The following is a 23,117-nucleotide window of genomic DNA, read 5'->3' on the forward strand; positions in this document are numbered from 1 at the left end:
GCCAACAGCGAGGAACCAGCAGAACAGAGTGAACGTTCATTTTGTTTAGTTCAATCCTACTTAATAGGAATTTATTTAAAATGCTTGCTCTACTCCACAACATTAATGTCTTGTGCGGATATCTGTATTTTGACTTTCGGTTTTAAGTAAGCGATTTAAAAGTTCCCGAGTCCCAGCGGAGTCACACCTTGATTAACCGGTGGGAATATACACAATAGGCCTAACTGATATTGAACACAAGAGGGCAGTATAGCACTACGTATGACTCAGATTATTTTTTCTTCTTCTGAATTTTACAACCTGGCTGTTTTTGAACGTAAACATAATTCTTAAATGAAAAAAGGGAAAAACTGCTTTAATTATAATATTTGTATAATTTAATTTAGAAACAAATGATGTATAATTACATTTTTAGAAGATATGAGGCTTTTAGTGTTTACTTTTTTGACATTACTTTAATCTTTTGCCAAAGTTGCACATGCCTACTGGCTAATAAATGTGATGTATCTGTCGAGCTATCTGTATCTATCTGTTTCAAGCAATTTCAAGCATGCTAAGAGTCCCAAAAGTATCAAAAAAGAATTTTAAAGTTTGATTTGTTGCCACAGCAACAGTATCAAAGATATCAAGAATCCATTCACAGGTCTACATCTGCTGTATTTTTACATTATACAGATGAAGTTTGAAGCAAATCGGTTAAAAATAAAAGGGTGATATCAAAGCATTTTGAAAGTGACACACTTCCTGCTGCCAGTTGGTGGCGCTATAACTTTGACTCACAATAGTCACATCCATGTAATCAGCCTCTTACAGTGAACACACTGCTGAAGTTTCATCAAGATCAGTTAATGTATGCTGAAGTTATAACACACTTCCTGTTTCACGTTTCTCGCCATAATTTTGTTTCCTCGCCACGGCCAAACCGTTCGAGATATCAAAAATCCCCTCGCAAACTTTCATCCTCAATGCCTTGACTTCATGCTGACCGAGTTTCGTGCCGTGTGTTTGAATTCTCTAGGAGGATTATTGCACATTCCACTGCGAGCGTTTTACAAACAAACCTCAATAGCCGACTTCCTGTTTAGCTGGGGTAAAAAGTAAGAGCGTGAGGTATAGATGAAACGATGAGATCAACATGTGTACCGAGTTTCATATTATTACATGCAAGCGTGTTTGATTTATGGACCAAGTGTTCGGACCCCGTTCCAGGGGGCGCTGTCTAGCCCCCCTGCCACACCCAGGTACCATCTTCAGCCCGGCTCTGATGGCTGTGGGATCTGACCTGTGTGCAAAGTTTCAAGAGTTTTCAAACCCGTTAAGGGCCCCAAAAGCCGCTAAGAGTCTCAAAATCATAAAAAAAAAGAATTTTAAAGTTTGATGCGTTGCCACGGCAACAGTATCAAAGATATCAAGAATCCATTCACAGGTCTTCATCTGCTATGTATTTACATTATACAGATTAAGTTTGAAGCACATCGGGTAAAAATAAAAGGGTGAGTTCAAAGCATTTTGAAAGTGACACACTTCCTGCTACCAGTTGGTGGCGCTATAACTTTGACTCACAATAGTCACATCCATGTGATCGTCCTCTTACAGCGAACACACTGCTGAAGTTTCATCAAAATCAGTTAATGTATGCTGAAGTTATAACACACTTCCTGTTTCACGTTTCTCGCCATAATTTCGTTTCCTCGCCACGGCCAAACCGTTCGAGATATCAAAAATCCCCTCGCAAACTTTCATCGTCAATGCCTTGACTTCATGCTGACCGAGTTTCGTGCCGTGTGTTTGAATTCTCTAGGAGTAGTACTTCAAATTCCATTGCGAGTGTTTTATGAACAACCCTAAATAACCGACTTCCTGTTGGGCTGAGGTAAAAAGTAATAGTATGAGGTATATATGAACGATGAGATCAACATGTGTACCGAGTTTCATATTATTACATACAAGCGTGTTTGAGTTATGGACCAAGTTTTCGGACCCCGTTCCAGGGGGCGCTGTCTAGTCCCCCTGCCACGCCCGGGTACCATCTTCAGCCCGGCCCTGATGGCCGCGGGTTCTGACCCGTGTGCTAAGTTTCAAGAGTTTTTGAGCATGTTTAGGGCCCCAAAAGTGCCCGAATAGTCGTATAAATAATAATAATAATAATAATAATAATAATAATAATAATCCTAAGGAAAACAATAGGGCCTTCGCCCTTTCAGGGCTTGGGCCCTAAATATCGGCCGATATATCGGAATATCGGATTTTAAAACCAACAAAAATTTGTATCGGTATCGGCCTTCAGAATCCTTTATCGGTCGGGCTATTAATAACCATAGAAAAGTCGGTTTCACTTTATTTGGATGGCCTCTTTAACACATTTAGTTGACTATAAGTGATGTTGCACCTACATATGTACTAACTCTCACTAGAGTGTTAGTAGAGTATTAGTAGACTGGTAGGGTTAGGGATAGAATAAATTGACATGTAGTTGCAAAGTTACATATGTTGGAGGAGCATCACAATAAAGAGTTGGCAGATATTAAGCAGACAGTTTACTAATACTTTAATGAGAGTTAGTTGACATATTGCAAAGTTATTTATAGTCAACAGGATGTTCAATATAAAGTGTTACCGAAAAGTCAAAGTGTGGCAATAAACGTGCAGCGTTCTGGTAAACACATTTGTGTTTGCTTATATTTTTTACTTGGCACTTGCTTTACAGGCATATACATACAAACTTGAAAGAGTAACATGAATAATAGATCAAACGCTTTCCGTTTTTACCAATATGCCCTAGATTACAACTATAGACAGAGAGGGCCGGAAAGATTACGCTGGAACTGATGTTCGTGCCAGTGTTTAAAGCAACAGCTCACTCATAAATAAAAAGTATGCCACAATTTATTCACCGTTATGTTTTTTTACAAACATCTAGAACTTTTGTAAGAACCCAAAATTAGATGTTTAGCAAAATGTCTAATCTTTTCTATACAATGAAAGTGAATGGAGACGTCAAGACCACAAAATGACAAAAAGCACCATAAAAAAATCCTATTTTTATGATGCTTATTCTGAGCTGTGGTCAATCTATGTTTAACAGTATGGAAGTCAACAACCAGGCAATCTGCTGAAGAACTATTTATGTTCAACAGAAGAGGAAAAACTGTGATATGGGTTTGGAATGTCATGACAGCGAGACATTTTTTGAATTTTTATTTTTGACCTTTCGATGTCACTGAAGTGTGATGTGTAAAGGTGTTTATGTTTATTATGCTAGACTGTGCTTTCCTCACAGAGAAGATGATTTCTAAGACTGTCTGAAATAAAGCTATTAGCCTGCACAAAACCATTGATCAGAAACGGAAAGGGTCATTTAATCCTCTGTGTACTATTGGCAGTGTTATTTATAGGCTGAAGCAAAACTATTCACTCGCAGATATTACAAACTCATCACGTGTCCCTGATTAGACCAGAGAAGCAATCCTTTCTAAAGGGCATTTGAAGGCAGCGTGTGAATTTAATGTCAGAGTGTGTTTTTCCATTGATCTGTACAGTTGTAGATGTGCACTAGATGTGGCGGCAGAGGATTTATAGACGCCAGGAACGTGTGTGCAATTCAAACCAATGCAAAATGTAATATAATATAATACCCGGCCAAATCCTGGAATTTGATCAAGATGATACATGGTTGTTTAAGAAATGAAAAGCTTCACACTCCATCAATTAGGGTTAGAAGAACTGTTGCCAAACATATAACATGCTAGAAACATAATAATCATAGCAATACTGATCCTATCATAGACTCTTAACCATTTGCCTATTTATATCCAGACAGCAACTTTGTTTTGGCCGAGTAATGTAATGTACACTCACCTAAAGGATTATTAGGAACACCGTACTAATACTGTGTTTGACCCCCTTTCGCCTTTAGAACTGCCTTAATTGTACGTGGAATTGATTCAACAAGGTGCTGAAAGCATTCTTTAGAAATGTTGGCCCATATTGATAGGATAGCATCTTGCAGTTGATGGAGATTTGTGGGATGCACATCCAGGGCACGAAGCTCCCGTTCCACAACATCCCAAAGATGCTCTATTGGGTTGAGATCTGGTGACTGTGGGGGCCATTTTAGTACAATGAACTCATTGTCATGTTCAAGAAACCAATTTGAAATGATTCAAGCTTTGTGACATGGTGCATTATCCTGCTGGAAGTAGCCATCAGAGGATGGGTACATGGTGGCCATAAAGGGATGGACATGGTCAGAAACAATGCTCAGGTGGGCTGTGGCATTTAAACAATGCCCAATTGGCACTAAGGGGCCTAAAGTGTGCCAAGAAAACATCCCTCACACCATTACACCACCACCACCAGCCTGCACAGTGGTAACAAGGCATGATGGATCCATGTTCTCATTCTGTTTACGCCAAATTCTGACTCTACCATCTGAATGTCTCAACAGAAATCGAAACTCGTCAGACCAGGCAACTTTTATCCAGTCCAATTTTGGTGAGCTCTTGCAAATCGTAGCCTCTTTTTCATATTTATAGTAGAGGTGAGTGGTACCCGGTGGGCTCTTCTGCTGTTGTAGCCCATCCGCCTCAAGGTTGTGCGTGTTGTGGCTTCACAAATGCTTTGCTGCATACCTCGGTTGTAACGAGTGGTTATTTCAGTCAAAGTTGCTCTTCTATCAGCTTGAATCAGTCGGCCCATTCTCCTCTGACCTCTAGCATCAACAAGGCATTTTCGCCCACAGGACTGCTGCATACTGGATGTTTTTCCCTTTTCACACCATTCTTTGTAATTCCTAGAAATGGTTGTGCGTGAAAATCCCAGTAACTGAGCAGATTGTGAAATACTCAGACCGGCCCGTCTGGCACCAACAACCATGCCACGCTCAAAATTGCTTAAATCACCTTTCTTTCCCATTCTGACATTCAGTTTGGAGTTCAGGAGATTGTCTTGACCAGGACCACACCCCTAAATGCATTGAAGCATCTACCATGTGATTGGTTGATTATTGAACAGGTGTTCCTAATAATCCTTTAGGTGAGTGTAATTTGATGATCTTAAAGATGAGCTTCATGGTGAGCTTAAAAGACTCATATATTCAGAATTTTGCTCAAACCTAACCTGACACACCAAGAAAAAGAAAAACCAGCCTGAGGCACTCAGTTTCCAGCCCGCTTTCTAAACAAGAGCCTGAAAACAGCAGTGAGTACTAGTCTACGCTCAAACTTACTCAAAGTCACTCTTCTCTTCCCTCTCCGCAGCAGCGCACAGTCACACGACTGTCAGGGAGCGTGGATCGATAACAGAGCATCTCTCACTATGTGAATGCACCCCGGGGAGCTCTCCATCCTGAGTCTTCCTATCTCTCTCTCTTTCCCGGGCCAAAAAGCAAATGGATCATTTGATGGTCCCCTCCATAAGCTGCCAGCAAGAGGTAATGACTGAGCCATTGGCACCTGCCGGTGACCTACAGAGGAGCGTCCCAGTGGGGCTCAATCATTAGTGGCTCTTCACCCGAGGACATGCAGGAGAGCCAAACCGCCACACCACGGGTTTGCCAGTTTATATAAATTACTGAGAAAAGAGTGGGAGAATGGACAGATGCTGAGCCAGACAGACTGATGGAGATAAAACAGCAGAAAATAGCAGACACACGGTGTCAATGAAAGCAGGGTGAGGTGGAGGATAAATGGATGATGATAAAACTCTCACTGAGTTCATTTAATGTCTGTCACTTTGCTGTACTTTAAAATTAGGGTCCAGTCGCAGGTTTACTGAGCCGTGAATGTGTCTTCAAAAATCATCTGTTAACATTAGTTATTGGGTTGTGAATTAACATGAACATTTTATAATTTATATTATGAACTAACTAACAAAGGTTAAAACAATGCTATAGGATCATTGTTCGTTGCTAGTTCATGTTACTAATGTTAACAAATGAGACTTTATTGTAAAATGTTAACTTTTCTTTTGAAGAAAGTGTTTTATTGCAGCAAGGATGCATTAAATTGTTCAAAACTGAAAGATTATGAACTGATTTCCATTTTAAATTTTGTATTCATGAAATAATCCTGAAAAACTATTAAAAGAAACATGAAACAGCAACAGTTTCCATCTTTGTTAATAATAAATCATGTTTTTGAGCAAGAAAATCCGAATATTAGAATGATTTCTGAAGAATCGTGTATCAATGAAGACTGGAGTAAACTCAGATTTACATCAGAGGAATAAATTACATTTCAAAATATATTTAAAACAGAAAACCGCACTTTTTAAATTGTAATACACTTTTACTAAATATTTTTTCACTCATTTTTTCATTTTTGGTGGCTTCATGCAAGATATATTCCATATTTGTGTCACATGGAGATCTTGTTAAACCTCTGATATTTTACTTTTTTAATTTGGTGAAAGTTGTGTAGTAGACATTAGTAGTATTTTTACAGTCAAGGCTTAAGCCTATAGTCCCAGACTAAAATGCATTTTTGAGCTGTTTTAACTAAATAATACTTGCACTAAAATATCTTAAAATTTGTCAATGCCATTGTTTTGTCTCAAGCTGCACATCAGTAATTCTTTTTTTTCTAAGGCACATTTATAAAAGTTACTTAAATGTCCTAATTGAACTAAGGCCTAATACTAGCTTAATCTGTGAAACCAGGTCTTAAAGGAACACTCCGACTTTTTGGGACTTTAGCCTATTCACCTTACCCCCCAGAGTTAGATAAGTCCATACATACCTTTTTCATCTCCGTGCGTGCTATAAGTCTGTTTGACGCACCCACCGCTAGCCTAGCTTAGCACAAAGACTGGATGTGAATGGTTGCAGCTTTCATACTGATCCAAATGAGTGACAAAATAACGCAAACGTTTTCCTATTTACATGTTGTGGTTTGTATAGTCACAGAGTGTGCAAATATCAAGGCCATATGAGACACAGACATCTTTTGACCGTATAAATACTATATTTTCTGAAGGGGAAGCAGTGCTACTTGGGCAGAGTGATAACAATCACCTGAGACGCACCGTGACGAGGAGCAGAGAGTTCGCTTCGCTCAGCATTGGAATAAAGAGTCAGCAATTACTAACGTTAGATAGAAAAGCATAGTTTATCATGGGTGTTTGCTTTATTGTATGAGCTGTGACAATAAACAGGGGAAACCAGGTAATACAGTACCATGTTTCATTGATTTCCAACCAAAAACGCACCCAGATTTATAAATATCACATGAATAAATAATTATTATTACAGGAATCAATATATTTTAAATGCAATTTATTAGCTGAACCAAATGTATTCAACAGTAGCCTATATAATATACAGTATTGCATTACTATAGGATAGAATAAGGGGAAAGTAATAGCACAAATTGTTTTTGCACAATGAACTCACAGCCTATCGTACCCTTTTGCACGCTCAAGTTCGTTATTTCCATGGTTATTTCAAATTTAGGCTACTAGGCGCGCCGCGCGCAGGGTGCAAGTTCAACGCGGTGAACGCGCTCGTTTTTTTTCCCCAAGCGCGTCCGCACCGCATCAAGATAAAAACATATTCATACCCTAATCATATAATAGTGTCACTAACGTTACATTAGATCTGGCTAAAGGCACTGTTGTAACGGATTGACCTAATTGACTGGGGTGCCAAGCAGGTTTTTAAACCTACTATATTTTGTTTAGTCAGTCAACCTTACAAAGGATTCAGATATTTAAAAAAAACAAATAAAGTAGAACCCTTAATATGTGGATGAAGAATTAACAACAACAGCAATAGGCTCAATTCATATAAACTGTTATTAGTTTTTGTTGATCAAGATAACATGCAGTGAGAAAAAAAAAACATTAATGTTTCACAAAGGCAAAAAAACAAACAACCAAAAACTAAATCAGAAACCAAAAGTTCAAGTTCTTCAAAAGTTCTCCAACAACTCAAATACTCAATTCCCAAGTCTGGGGTTCATTTAGTTCATTTACCATGACAAGTATTCAAACAAAATCAGATCTGCTCATTCAAAGTCAGATTATTTTCCTTTCAACTCATTGAGGGTGTAAACACCAACAGTTTCACAGTTCGCATTAACAGCTCTTGACCAAGTTCTCAATTCAGCATAGTTTTTGTACATGTACTTAGACCTTTCAGAGTCCATTCAGGCCAGCACTGAGCAACCAGTCCACTGTGCAGTTGAAATAGAGTTCTCAGCACTTTAAACCACAGTCACAAAGTCTCATGCCAAAAAGTCTCAACTGGCAAATCCAACATAAGAATATGAAAAAAGAGAAAAGAAAAAACAATACTTGGTTGGTTTGTCCAGTCAGTCAGTTAGCGAAATGATCAGTCCTCCATTGTTGTTTGAACCATTAGTAGTATCTTTGAACATCCAGGAACATCCAAAAGAACCATAAATCCCAAGGCAAATCAACAAAATGTTCCTTTTACCTCACAGGGTTTTTGTAGGGATTAACTTCCCACATCTTTCCACTGCACAAGGTCTACTCTTACTGCCATCTTCCAACTCTTTTAAGCCATGTGCTCCACACATCATGTGACTCAGTGAATCATGTGACTGAGAACATCATGTGACTGAGAACATCATGTGACTGAGAACATCATGTGACTCAGAGAATCATGTTCGTCACACTCCCTTTCCCTTGTAAAAAGCAAAACAATTAGGTGACAGGCTTATTGTTGAGGTCTGAAAATCCAAGGAATTCCTCTTCATCGGTATCCTCTTGGAACAGATCCATTAATTTTACACGCTGCATTTCCTCTAGGTCTTTTGCTGTGGGATAACATGGTTTTAGTTGACATACATGTATGGTACGTAAATCCTCTCCTGTTTCTTCCATTACAACCTGGTAATTTAAAGGACCCATCCGACGTATGATCCTATAAGGACCTTGCCACCTTGGTGCAAGCTTGGCTGAAAACTTCTTCTCTGCTTTAGAAAGGGGATGAGAACGTAGCCAAACCCTATCATTGTTTTTGAATTCAAGGTTGCGTCTCTTCTTATCATAATTCCTTTGTTGTCTCAGACGAGCTTTGGACAAATTTTTCGAGACAAGTTCTTTCAAGTCGTTGAGCTGAGCAAGGGTACTATATGCTGGTGAGTCAGGAAGAACGGTTTGTGGTTGTAACAAAAGGTCTAAGGGACCTCTGAGTGGTCTACTGAGATTAAGCTCAGCAGGTGTAACACCAGTAGACTCTTGTACTGCTGAATTAAGAGCAAAACGGAACTGATGAAGATGCTGGTCCCAATGGCTGTGTTGGCTTCCTACATAGAAAGCAATCATAGTTTTCAGTGTCCGATTAATCCTTTCAGTGAAATTTGTTTGGGGGTGGTAGGCAGTGGTTAACTTGTGGGTCAAGTTCCAAGCCTTACAAGTCTCTGCAAAGATTTCTGACACAAATTGAGGTCCTTGGTCAGACAGAATGTACTCAGGGACTCCCCAACGAGTAATGATTTCTTTAACCAGTATTCGTGATACCGATAGAGCTGTAGCTTTCCGCAAGGGAAAAAGTTCCACCCATCTGGAGTAATAGTCAACAAAGACCAGTAGGTAAGAATTTAGCTGGGAACTTATGGGAAAAGGTCCCATTAGATCAACACCCAGCATTTCCCAAGACTTTGAAACTAGAGTTTGCTGTAACTTGCCTGCTGGTTTCTTAGCTTCTGGTTTGTAGCGTTGACAAACTGAACAATTCTGGACATAGTTCCTGACATCCAAACTCATATTTGGCCAGTAAACAAGAGACTGTAATCTCCTATAGGTTTTGTATCTGCCTAGATGACCTGAAAGAGGATCGTCATGAAAGAAACTCAAAAGTCTAGCACGTAAAGAACTGGGTATCCACACCTGGTAGATGGTACGGTGTGGGAGCTGAACTATACGATAGACTTTGTCCTCAATGATGGTCAGAGTGATAGAGGAATTAACTCTTTTCTTTCCATCTTCCAGAATAGACTGATACAATGCTTGCACTTCTGCATCCTCTTGTTGGGCTTTCCATACCTCATCATCCGTACAAGGAAAGACAGGCACCTCCTTCTTTTTGGTGGATTTTAACACTGTGGCACAGGTTGACAGGAAAGGTTGGTCTAATGGAGCACGAGAAAGGGCATCTGGAACTGTATTGTATTTTCCTTTCCTGTATTCGACAGCAAAGGTGAATTCCTGCAAACGTAATGCCCAGCGCATAAGTCGTGTGCTAGGTTTGTTGGTCTTAAATACCCAAGCTAGTGATGCATGGTCAGTTACCACTGTGAAATAACGACCTTCCAGGTAGTACCGCCACTTCTCCAGGGCCCAAACTACAGCAAGACATTCTTGTTCTGTTGTAGAGTAATTACGTTCTGCCTTGTTTAGAGTCCGACTGGCGAAGGCCAGAACTTCTTCAGATCCTAAACCTCTCTGCTGGACAAGTACCGCTCCCAGGCCAATGTCACTAGCATCAGTGTATACCACAAATGGTAAGTCAAAATTCGGATGTCCTAAGATTGGTGGCTTCACCAAATGCTCCTTAAGGGTGTCAAAAGCAGTTTGGCATTCAGATGTCCATTTAAATCTAGCTCCTTTTCGTTTCAAGGCAGTGAGAGGCTCTGCTGTTTTTGAGAAGTCAGGTACAAACCGGTGATACCACCCTGCCATTCCTAAGAAACGTTGAAGGGATTTCAGATTAGATGGGACAGGAAAGTTTTTAATGGCTTGAGTCTTTTCAGAATTTACTTGAATGCCTTCAGAAGAAACCACATGGCCAAGGAATTTCAAGGTCTCTTGAAAGAAATTACTTTTTTTCATATTCACAGTGAGTCCTGCATTTCTCAGTGTATCCAGGACAACTTGAAGATCATGGAAATGCTGTTCTTTTGAAGGAGAAAAAACAATAATGTCATCCAGATAAACAAAACAGGTCTTGCCTCTGAGATCTCCTAACACAGTCTCCATCAGCCGTTGGAACGTGGCAGGAGCATTTCTAAGCCCAAATGGCATTACCTTAAAATGAAATAGCCCATAAGAGCACACAAAGGCTGTTTTGTCTCGACTTTCTGGATCCATTTCAACTTGCCAATAGCCACTGTTTAAATCAAGAGTAGTGAAAATGCCAGTGCCTGCTAAAGATTCTAGAATTTCCTGAATTGTGGGTAAAGGATAGGCATCACTGTAAGTAACAGCATTTAACTTTCTGTAATCAACACAGAATCGCAAGCCTCCTGATTTCTTTGGGATCAGAACTACTGGTGAAGCCCAAGCGGAAGAGGACGGCTCAATCACTCCCGTAGCCAACATCTCATCAATTAGTTCCTTCATGATCCTCTGCTTAGTAGGTGAAACTCTGTAAGGCTTCTGCTTCACAGGCATATCATGGGTAAGGAAAATTGTATGGTTCAACAACTTGGTACGGCCCAGTTTTGTTGTACACACATCCAAATTTTGTTTCAGCTGTTCCTTGAATGTCAGTTTTTCATTTTCTTCCAACTGAGCATTTTTGACTGCTTGTAATATTACTTCCTCAGAAGGATTTGGAGACAATAGTGTTGGGGCTATAGTTGTAATTAAGGCAACTTGCCGTTCTGGTCCCCAGTCATGCAGTTTTGGAATGTCACTATCGAAGGTAAATCTGTCTTTTTTATAGGGTTTGAACCAATAGGTATTGGTAGATACATCAATCTGTAACCCACTCAGAAACAGAAAATCAAGTCCCAGAACAGCAGCAAAGGCAAACATTTTATCAGACAACACTACGGTAGGCAACACCCAGTGACGACTGTGTAGCTGGAACTCCATCTCAGTCCACCCAAGTGGTTGCTTTGCTTCCCCATCTGCCAAGTACAATGGTCCTTCCTTCCAAACGTTCAGTTCTTCCTCTGGGTTTTTTAGAGTTTTCCAAAGTTTTTCAGAAAGAAGAGTAAAAGAAGAGCCTGTATCCACAATAGCAGTTCCTTTCCACTGACGTAACGTTAAGGGAACAACTAGTTGGTGAGGACTTGAATTTCCAGTGGCCAATACAGGGGTTCTATAAAATTCAGTATTAGGGTCTTTGCTATCTCTTTTAGGTGTTACGGTACTTACAGTAGGATGATTTTGAGGAACAGGTGCATCCCTAACAACAGCATTTGGACCTTTCGAAAATTCCTTATTCCTTTGGGCATTAGGGTGACGACAGGTAGCTGGTGAATGGGCCCCTTTGCATTTCCAACAGAACAATTGTCGCGTTCTATCTTGTTCAGGTTTACCTGAATTTTGCTGGCTCTGGGTGTCTGGTTTGGAACCTTGGTGAAACGTTTGGTTAACCTTGTTGGTGAAACGTTTACGTTGTTCATATTGTTGTTGATTGTCTTTATCCTTTTCTAATTGTTGTCCTAGACGAACCAATTCCTCCACAGAAGAAACTCTATGTCGAAGCTGACTTGCCATGCGGGGATTGATGTTTTTCAGGATGAGTTTGATCACTTCTTCATCATCAATTTCAGGCTTCCACCGTCTGCAAAGAGAACGATACATGTATGCAAAGTCTCTTATACTTTCATTTTCTCCTTGTATTCTATTACGAACTCTTTCTGCCAATTCATCCCCATAATCTTCAGACAAAAAAGCTGAAAGAAAGCTAGTTTCAAACTCAGTCCATGTATGAATGGACCCTCGAGCTACATCCCACCAATCTCTGGCAGTCCCGTGCAGTACATTTCGAAGGGTGGCCATCAGTTCTTCATTTGATAGAGGAAACATTGCTAGAAAATCTTGACACTTTTCAGTGTAAGTTAAAGGGTCTGGGTCATCCTCTTTCCGACCGAAGACAGGGAATTCTAGCTTAATAGGACTATTTCCCACATATCGTCGACTGATGTCTCCGGGTAACAGTGTGTCTGTGAGCCCCCTTGAACTCCTGTCAGGAAGCCCGGTTTGCATGGTGGACTGAAAAGGATACGATTTCTTTGTAACATCGTGTACATTAGTCACAGGGGAAGGTTGAGGGGAAGATGCTACTTGAGAAGTATTCCCATGGGCTTGCATGCTGGACTTCAATGAAGCCAAGTCCTGAGCCACAGCGTTCACTTGCTGAGTTTGAGCTTTAAATTCAGTCCGAAGATCGTCAACAGCTGTCCTTAGGGGCAGAATAATGGCGTCAATATCCTTTAAAACTTGGTTCTGGAAACGTTCCAATCGCCAATTGATGTTAGCAGAATTCTGAGTTTGATGATACTCCAATTGCTTTATCATTTCTTTTTGCAAATCCTTCTGCCCGTCAACATACAACAGTCTCAAATCTTGATTGATTGTTGTTAAGGTATTCATAAGCTCTCCTTTGACGTTTTGTTGTTCCTCTTTCATTTTTGTGAAGGTTTCAGCAAGGAGTTTCTGGAGTTTAGCTTGATTGGATATAATATTGGACTCATCAAAATCCCTGACATAGACTTCTCTGTGTTTAGGAAGGTCCACAAAGCTTGGTAGTAAGCGAGGGGAAAGTGCAACGTCATCACACAATTCCATATCAATTAAGGAACGAGTTGTAAGGTTAATTGAAGAGGGTGGGGGGTCTTGAAGAGGACTAGAAATCTGTGGTACATTCAATAAGGAAACATCCTCAATATCTGAATTCATTTCTGGAATGAACCCAGTATCCAGTACTGGTAATATATGGTCATCTTGCAATGTAGGAATAACATCCCTTATGACAGAAGGGGTAGTAGAAATGTCTGAGACCTCCATTTGAATTCACAAAAAAAAATAATAGCTTAAAAAAAACCTTCATCCAATTTAAGTCCCATCTGGGGTGCCATTTTTTATGTAACGGATTGACCTAATTGACTGGGGTGCCAAGCAGGTTTTTAAACCTACTATATTTTGTTTAGTCAGTCAACCTTACAAAGGATTCAGATATTTAAAAAAAACAAATAAAGTAGAACCCTTAATATGTGGATGAAGAATTAACAACAACAGCAATAGGCTCAATTCATATAAACTGTTATTAGTTTTTGTTGATCAAGATAACATGCAGTGAGAAAAAAAAAACATTAATGTTTCACAAAGGCAAAAAAACAAACAACCAAAAACTAAATCAGAAACCAAAAGTTCAAGTTCTTCAAAAGTTCTCCAACAACTCAAATACTCAATTCCCAAGTCTGGGGTTCATTTAGTTCATTTACCATGACAAGTATTCAAACAAAATCAGATCTGCTCATTCAAAGTCAGATTATTTTCCTTTCAACTCATTGAGGGTGTAAACACCAACAGTTTCACAGTTCGCATTAACAGCTCTTGACCAAGTTCTCAATTCAGCATAGTTTTTGTACATGTACTTAGACCTTTCAGAGTCCATTCAGGCCAGCACTGAGCAACCAGTCCACTGTGCAGTTGAAATAGAGTTCTCAGCACTTTAAACCACAGTCACAAAGTCTCATGCCAAAAAGTCTCAACTGGCAAATCCAACATAAGAATATGAAAAAAGAGAAAAGAAAAAACAATACTTGGTTGGTTTGTCCAGTCAGTCAGTTAGCGAAATGATCAGTCCTCCATTGTTGTTTGAACCATTAGTAGTATCTTTGAACATCCAGGAACATCCAAAAGAACCATAAATCCCAAGGCAAATCAACAAAATGTTCCTTTTACCTCACAGGGTTTTTGTAGGGATTAACTTCCCACATCTTTCCACTGCACAAGGTCTACTCTTACTGCCATCTTCCAACTCTTTTAAGCCATGTGCTCCACACATCATGTGACTCAGTGAATCATGTGACTGAGAACATCATGTGACTGAGAACATCATGTGACTGAGAACATCATGTGACTCAGAGAATCATGTTCGTCACACTGTTACAGTAGGTCATCTAAAAACATAACGGAACACTTACCTCAGCCGCAGGTGATCCACTTGTCCTGTCTGTGCTATCGATGGGATGGCCGTATCCTTCAGCACATTATGGTCCGTGTGGCAAATTCCATTTTTTCAAAATAGTCGTCCTCATTGAAATGTACCGAGCAAACATAATGTCCCTTGATAATCTTAGGTGTCTTTGGATCAATATCCAGAGTAAGTTAGCCATTTCTTCATCCAGTCAGCGTTTTTAGTTGGAATTCTGTGAAACATGGTATTACCTCCCCTGTTTACAGTCGCAGCTATTTACAATAGAGCGAAAACCCATGACTCTAAACTACGCTTTTACTATTTATAAATTGCTGACTCTATTACCCAAACACTGAGCGAACTCTCCGCTCCTCACCACGGCGTGTCTCCGGTGATGCGGTTATTACGCCGTCAAAGTAGCAGTGCTTCGCCTTCAGAGAATAGTTCCCAGGTTTTATACGGTTAAAAGATGTCTGTGTCTCATTTGACTTTGTTATTTGTACATTATGTGACTATACAAATCACAACATGTAAATAGGAAAACGTTTGCGTTATTTTGCCACTCATTTGGATCAGTATGAAAGCTGCAACCAGACAAATCGAGTCTGGGGGTTAAGGTGAATAGGCTAAAGTCCCAAAAAGTCGGAGTGTTCCTTTAATGTCTTGAATTTAGTCAACAGGTGCATAAAAAAACCTAAAAGACCAATAACAACACATGGCCTCTCCTAAACCTGAGGCATGAATCAGAAAGAATAGGACAGTCCATTTCCTGCATAATTAAAGTCTGACTGGCCCACTTTTCACCGGAAACATTATCCAGTTGACACTCAACTCATCCAAGTCCAGTCTGGGGGCCTGGACTGGGACAGGGCCAGATTCTGCATCTGGTTCTTATCGTCCAGTGCCTGACCCAAGGAGACAACCGGAACAAAGCGACCAGAAAAGCAGCCTTTGCCCAGTGAGTGGCACCTACCTGCCATCCATCAAGCCTCTGCCAGCGTGTCACACAACATAATGCACAGCATGCAGGCTTGTACACAGATAGATTAGGAATTAAACTCTCCTTGATGTCCAACAACTGGATCTATAAAGTCTAGACACTGGATATATAAAGTCAGGGATTACTTTTTTTTTTTTTTTTTTTTTTTTTGATAATTGGTTAAAAGCCTGAAATAAGGTCTGTGATGAACACAACCTCAATACATTTTCAACAAAATGAAATATATCATTGCGACTCATTTGTGACATTACTTGTCTTTAAAACAACGCTAAATGCGACTCCAGAGGTTGATGGGAACATTAAAAATCCTCAGTTTACCACAGAACAGGTAAACTTATCTACACACTAGTCTGCTTTCACAGTTGTTGGAAACTTTTTCTTCTAAAGTTTTGGACAGAAGCGAAGACTTGGTTGTATCTTTTTAAGCAGGGTTTCTTTATTTCTCTTGCATCACTGTAGTCTGCTTCATCCAGAAATCTTAGCCAAGTCAAAGCAAGTCAAGTCTAACTAAACTAAAATACAGACTGTTCTTATACATTTCAAGGGGGAGGAATTACATAGAGGAGGGGACTCTTGAAACAAAGCGAATGTCCCAGCCCTGATCTCATCATGTAGCATTAGCAGCTACTCAGAACCTTGAGATGCTAATCCAATCAGCCTGACTAGATTGCTCAAACCTTTACATGATCATTGAGACAAAGGGTGGGAGTCTCAGTAATCTGACTCATTTAACGAACAATAGAGAGACCAAGGCAGACAGGAACAGGCAGGTTTGCGACAATTTACCTTAAATTCACACTAATAAACTTCCTCCGTTTATATAAGGACTCTGCCTGCACTCTCAGAAAAAAAGGTACAAAAGCTGTCACTGGGGCTGTACCTTTTCAAAAGGTAAACTTTTGTCCATTTTAGGTTATGTACATCTGAGGTGCTAATATGTACATTTTATGTGATATTATGTACATTTTAGGTGCTAATATGTACATTTTAAGTGTTAATATGTACATTTAGGTGCTAATATGTACATTTTAGGTGGTAATATGTCAAATAGGTGTTAATATGTACAGTACATTTTAGGTGGTAATATGTACATTAAGTGTTAATATGTACATTTAGGTGCTAATATGTCCATTTCATGAGCTAATATGTCCATTTTAGGTGTTAATATGTACATTTTAGGTGCTAATATGTCAATTTCATGAGCTAACATGTCCATTTTAGGTGGTAATATGTACATTTTAGGTGGTAATATGTCAATTTTAGGTGTTAATATGTACATTTTAGGTGATAATATGTACATTTTAGGTGCTAATATGTCCATTTCATGAGCTAATATGTACATTTTAGGTGTTAATATGTACCACTAAGGTACCAATATGCAGCCTTTGGATACAAAAGTGATAGCTTTTGTACCTTTTTTCTGAGAGTGTAAGAAATCAATCAAGGATTCAATCAAACTAATCAGTTTGGTTACAATCAATACTGGTTGTTGTCGGGAAATAACACACGGCTGTATGGCGCGATTGACCAATCAGAATCAAGTATTGCACAGAGCCATGTAATAACAAACATTATTAAAATGTACTGCTTACCGTTAGTTAATGTTTTAACCGTTAGTTAATGTAACTAATAGAACGTGTCTAAAAGTGTCGCCAATTTTTGTCATTGACCCAATGGCCTAGGTGATGGAAAGTAGCAGAGCAAGTTATTACATTTTGATGCAATATTACAAAGAAATATGTTTTTTTCTTTAGAACAACATGCACAGATGAAGCAGCGTTCTCAATAATATCAGGAATGAGTGTTAAAGTAAATTCAGCTTGTTGACTTTAATTGAATGTACAACCTATAACCGAGTCAAGAGTCCAACCGTTCCCGCCGGATCGGCTTCAATTTGTTTAAAATTAAAGCTCTGAGTTTAAACCTCATGGGTGTGAAACACCAAATTGGAATGGCGTTATTACAAACATACGCTGTTGAAGAGCTTCAAATGGCTTGAAAGTCACAGCTGTTCCTGTGGCTTTAACATTGACACGCCATCCATAAAAAGGGTGAATATTAAATCCATCTTGACAGTGCGTAAAGGCTTCATAATACCTCAGCGCCTCGTTCAGGCTAATGAAGTAAACAAACCAGATAATGTGTCTGCTCACCTTCAGCTTGGAGTTATGAGTGACAGCAGGTGTTTCGTCCTCTTTTGGGGGCATGTGCAGCTCCCATTTCCCAAACTCCTTTTTAGTGTAGGGATGCGAAAAATTATTCCAGTCATCTATTAAAAAGAAAGTTACAGTTAAAAACTTCAACATGTTCGATATGTCATCTAAACTAGATTTTATGATGAAAAGGTGAGTTGTTCTGTGCAAAACTTGCAAAAACAGTGTGATGCGTTTGGTAAGATGTTTTTTTTTTAAGATGTGGTAAGTGGTTTTTAGTGTGTCGCTCTAAAATTGACCAAAAAAAGTTTGACATTCCGGTTAATTCTAACTTCAGTGACTAGCCTAATTTGACACTATTTACAAAATGGTGGCAACTAAGCGAGGGTCAAATTGGTTGTTGTTGTTGCAAACATGTCTGATATAGCTAAAGTAAAATTTAATGAATTTAACAATCTAGATTCTAGATAATTTTGTCAACTGCTGTTAATTTTATCATCTGCCTGGTAAAAAGCATAGGTTTAAACGCTTATAAAAATCCAATTTATTTATACAGAAATTATGAGGTGGATAAATATAATTGGTTTAACATTGTATTATGTTAAATTTTACTGTAAAACACTGTAAAATATATGGTTTCTGGAAGTAAAAATGACAAATTACAATATAATTAACAATGAAAAAAAAATCACACGATTATATTTTATACATGCTTTGTTTCTTTTTTTACCAATCATTAATGTATACTGTCCATTTTGTGTTACATTTTCAGATATTAATTTTTTTTTATTGAATTACTTTAGTTTCATGCATTTAGTGCCCTGATAGAGTTTCGTCTTAGTGTGTATAACCCTGTGCATCATACTGTATGGGAATTATGATTTATGGAAAGGCCACCTACGATGAACTGATTTATCATGTGGCTTTCTATTTTACAACATGCATAATAATTCTGGTTATTACATTTTACGGTAACAAGCAGATTTTGGTTTAGTACATAATATTATATCACTTTATAGGATGGTAGCAACAGGTACCAATATGCCATACTGTAATACCTGAAACAATATGATATGATACCACTTTATTAATCCCAAAAAGGGGAATGTCACTGTATTTTAGGGTGTGTTCAGGTTTGGTTCGATTAAAACGAACCTTGATGTTATTGCTGTGGTGATGCGGTTCATTTGAATAAAATTAATTTTTCTGCCTATTTTCCGGCAACCATTTATTTACAGTGAAATAGCACAAAAAAAAAAAACATGATCGAGTAATAATTCATGTCTGTTGCACAAGTTGCATGCCAAAAAAAAAAAAAAGATTTGGTTATTTAAGGGGCTCTTTCAAACCTTAACCCTAGTATGAACAATAGTAATAGTGATACATATCTATTTGTTGTCTAATTTATCGGATATTCTCATAACAATATATATAACAATCATTTGTTTATTCACAAAAGCAATGCAAGTTCTGCCATATGATCAAAGACTACATAATTTGGCCTGCAGTCTGTAAAGTCTGGCTCATTACTTCTTTAAGAAAAACTTGCACTTCCTAATGACTAGAAAAGACAAGCAAATGCCTTAAAATCCTGCATTCTTGCACTTTCTTGGTGAGAAATCATTATGCCAGACTTCTGACAACAAAAGATTTCAAAAGAAAGACCCTTAGTGACTGACTGCATTTGGTCTTGTAGGCAATTCAGATAACCTTGAAGGGATTTTTCGTTTTGTCTTAACCTGAACACAATGTTCTTTCATCTAGTTTAAGATGAAAAAAATGATCTGTCAGACAGAACAAACAGTCAACTACAAATTGACACAAGGTATAGATGAATAGGCAGACTAACTCTTGTATGATTTATGAATTCTGCAGTGGAACAAAATATCAGTACGATAACAAAACTTTCTGGATTATGAATTGTGACAATGCTGAAAAGTTTTTGCCAAAAGCTTATAAACCACTCCAATATTTGCACGGCAACACAAAACCTGAAAATAAATGAAATATTTGACCTTATTTACATAAAAGTGTGTTGCATTTTGAGCATAGTTCAAATATATTTAAGTATCGTTATAGTTAATATAATTAAATGAATATTTTACCTTATTTATATACTATATAAAACTGAGCACTGTAACATTTAGCCTTTAAAACAATCATTATTTATATGCGGTCATATCATGTATATTATGTTTTAAATGGACTAAATATACAAAATCAGAAAATGTATTAAATATTTGACCTTATTTACATAAAACTGTGTTGCATTTTGAGCATAGTTAAAATACATTTAAGTATCGTTATAGTTAATATAACTAAATTAATATTTTACCTTATTTACACACTATATAAAACTGAGCACTGTAACATTTTAGCCTTTAAAATAATCATTATTTATATGCAGAGTCATATATCATACACTTGTATGTTTTAAATGGACTAAATATACAAAATCTGAAAATAAATTAAATATTTGACCTTATTTACATAAAACTGTTTTGCATTTCAAGCATAGTTAAAATAGTTAATAATTAAATTAATATTTTACCTTCTTTACATATATAAAACTGAGCATTTTAGCCTTTAAAATAATAATTTTTATATGCAGTCATATTATACACTTGTATATTATGTTTTAAATGGACTAAATATGCAAAACCTGAAAATAAATTAAATATTTGACCTTATTTACATAAAACTGTGTTGCATTTCAAGCATAATTAAAATAGATTTAACTACTTAAAATACATTTAAGTAGGGCTGGGCGATATATCGAGTTTGTACGATGTATCGTTATATTTTTTGAAACGATATGGAATGAGGCAATACCGTTTATATCGATACAGTAGTTTGATATGAGCACATCTGAAAAATAGCGGAGGTTGCAGTGTGAGCTGCTGCAGTGAAAGTAGCTATAGGCTACGTAGTACAATTTGTCCTAAACATGACACAAGCTTATATTAATTGCGTCAAAATCACTTTGATATAGTTAACAAGTTTAAGGCAGCTTGCCGCCCTGTCAAATGCTCTAAAAGACACTGTTGCTGACTGACAAGATATACTTGCGCTGTTTAATGCGTTTGAGATGTGGTGCTTTCCTCAGTGCTCAACTTACATTTCACAGGTATATTCTCCATCTGTAAATGTCAGAAAGTAAAGCAAATATGTCCATTTCACAACAAATATGTCCATGTCAGAAGAGGACGAGTTTCTGCAAGTGAATCTCCGCTAAAATTCATGCTTCCTTGAACGAGCGCCGGCGCGCGCATGCGCGTGAATAGTACTACGTAGTACGCAATAATTCTGACTAAAATAAACATATTGCTAAAATATTTGTTGTTGGAGAAAATAAATGTGCCATATGTGGAATTTTAAACCTACAAGTATATATTTTTAATGAAAGTGAAAGTAATTATAATGGGGTAATCAAATGCAGGCTAATTAGTTTGTGCTTTTGTTTTTATTTTCATTTTTAGTTTAGCCTTTAGTCAATATAAAAACAAAAGCTTTTTGCACATAATATATTGCATAGCCTATATTATATTTGTTTCCATATCCTTCAATATCAACATTGTTTAGGATATCATTGGGCCGAATGTGAATATATATATATATATATATATATATATATTTTAAATATAAAGATTTTCTTTATCTAAATAGAAAACGTAGAAAGTACCGAGATATATATCGTATATCGCCATTTGACCAAAAAATATCGAGATATGATTTTTTGGCCATATCGCCCAGCCCTACATTTAAGTATAGTTAATATAATTAAATGAATATTTTACCCTATTTACATACTAAAACTGAGCACTGCAATTTCAGCGTATAATAACATATTAAATATTTTAGCATTATTTATATGCAGAATCATATCATACACTTGTGAATTAAATGGACTAAATATACAAAATCAGAAAAATAAATAAAATATTTGACCTTATTTACAAAACCATGTTGTAATTTAAGCCAGTACGGTATAGCTTAATATTGTAAGCAATTAAAATAATCAGTATTGATGTGCAGAGTCATATACACGTGATTTTAGAATGAGAAAAGACGTACTGAAGTCTCCAGTGAGGAAAAGAGCCTCGGCGGCTGGGGCCCACTCCTTAAAGAAGAGGCTGTTGTCTGGCATCCGCTGTACTCCATAACTGCTATAGCTGCTTGTGAACTGATCAAAGCCACCTTCAGCCTCCTCAAGGAGTGCGAGCTGCTTCTCAAACAGCCCATACCTTCCAAAACAAAGCAGAGGAACACTTCTTAACAAACACGGACAGAAAAATACAGAGTCAATCTGCTTTACGTATCTCACACAAGTTCCACAACACCAAATCATTAACATGCCATAATAAATACATCATACCATAAAGATGCTAGGGGCGAAATACAAAACAAGCTAACCCTAATACACAAGAAAACCAACTAAGAGAAATGTGAAAGGCCGTTAACCAGATTATTTTGCTTTCAAGAGCTTAAACTGAATTATTTAAAAAGTTAATATTTCATATTTGATACTATTTTATACGCCTCCTATTGAACATCCCCTTTGCAGAAGAACCGCATTTACCCTCAGGATCGCCTTTGAAATCTCAAAGTTGAAAACAGTCGCCCACTCATGCATATTGATGGAGAATGCCATTGACCTGGCATCTTTGACACACTACATTACATCACCCGGAGACACTAAACACCTAGGCACGCATCCTGTTCTTTGACTTCACTTCTGTTTTCCACCTTCTTAAAACAGAAATACGGGCATCGTGCCAGCCGAAAGCTGCTGCCTGTTCGATTTTTTACAAGGCAGATGAAGTTCACCTCCCACCTTCTGGCCATCAACAAAGGTGTACCACAAGGCTCTGTACTCCCCCCACCTCACTTTTTCTTGTTCATAAATATGCTAGCTTATCAATTTATTATATTAACAAATCATACTCTTCGTTTTCTCACACAAACCGCTCGTTTCTTGTCTTATGCCAACAGTGTGTTACATTTACGAGTCATTAAATCATTTAACTTGGACTTCTCTGTGCATGCTCTTTGAGGTGGTGACCATAGACCTGCATTATATGACTGACAGACAAGAACAGTTTGACCTAAAAATATAAAAATTGAA

The 23,117-nt window shown here is 37.9% G+C and overlaps 1 protein-coding gene across 1 annotated transcript in view; it reads right to left on the reverse strand.

Moving 5' to 3' along the window:
- gbe1b (glucan (1,4-alpha-), branching enzyme 1b) overlaps positions 1–23,117 on the reverse strand; it is a 157,878-nt gene that overhangs the window by 113,184 nt on the left and 21,577 nt on the right. The window contains exons 2-3 of the mRNA XM_039670539.2: positions 22,067–22,236; positions 17,993–18,108 (exon numbers count right to left, since the gene is read on the reverse strand). Of these exons, the coding sequence (XP_039526473.2) occupies positions 17,993–18,108; positions 22,067–22,236 (286 nt within the window). The remainder of the gene's footprint in view (positions 1–17,992; positions 18,109–22,066; positions 22,237–23,117) is intronic.

Source organism: Pimephales promelas, chromosome 16 (assembly GCF_988280905.1).
Source record: "Pimephales promelas chromosome 16, fPimPro1.hap1.1, whole genome shotgun sequence".
In the NCBI taxonomy this organism is placed as follows: domain Eukaryota; kingdom Metazoa; phylum Chordata; class Actinopteri; order Cypriniformes; family Leuciscidae; genus Pimephales; species Pimephales promelas.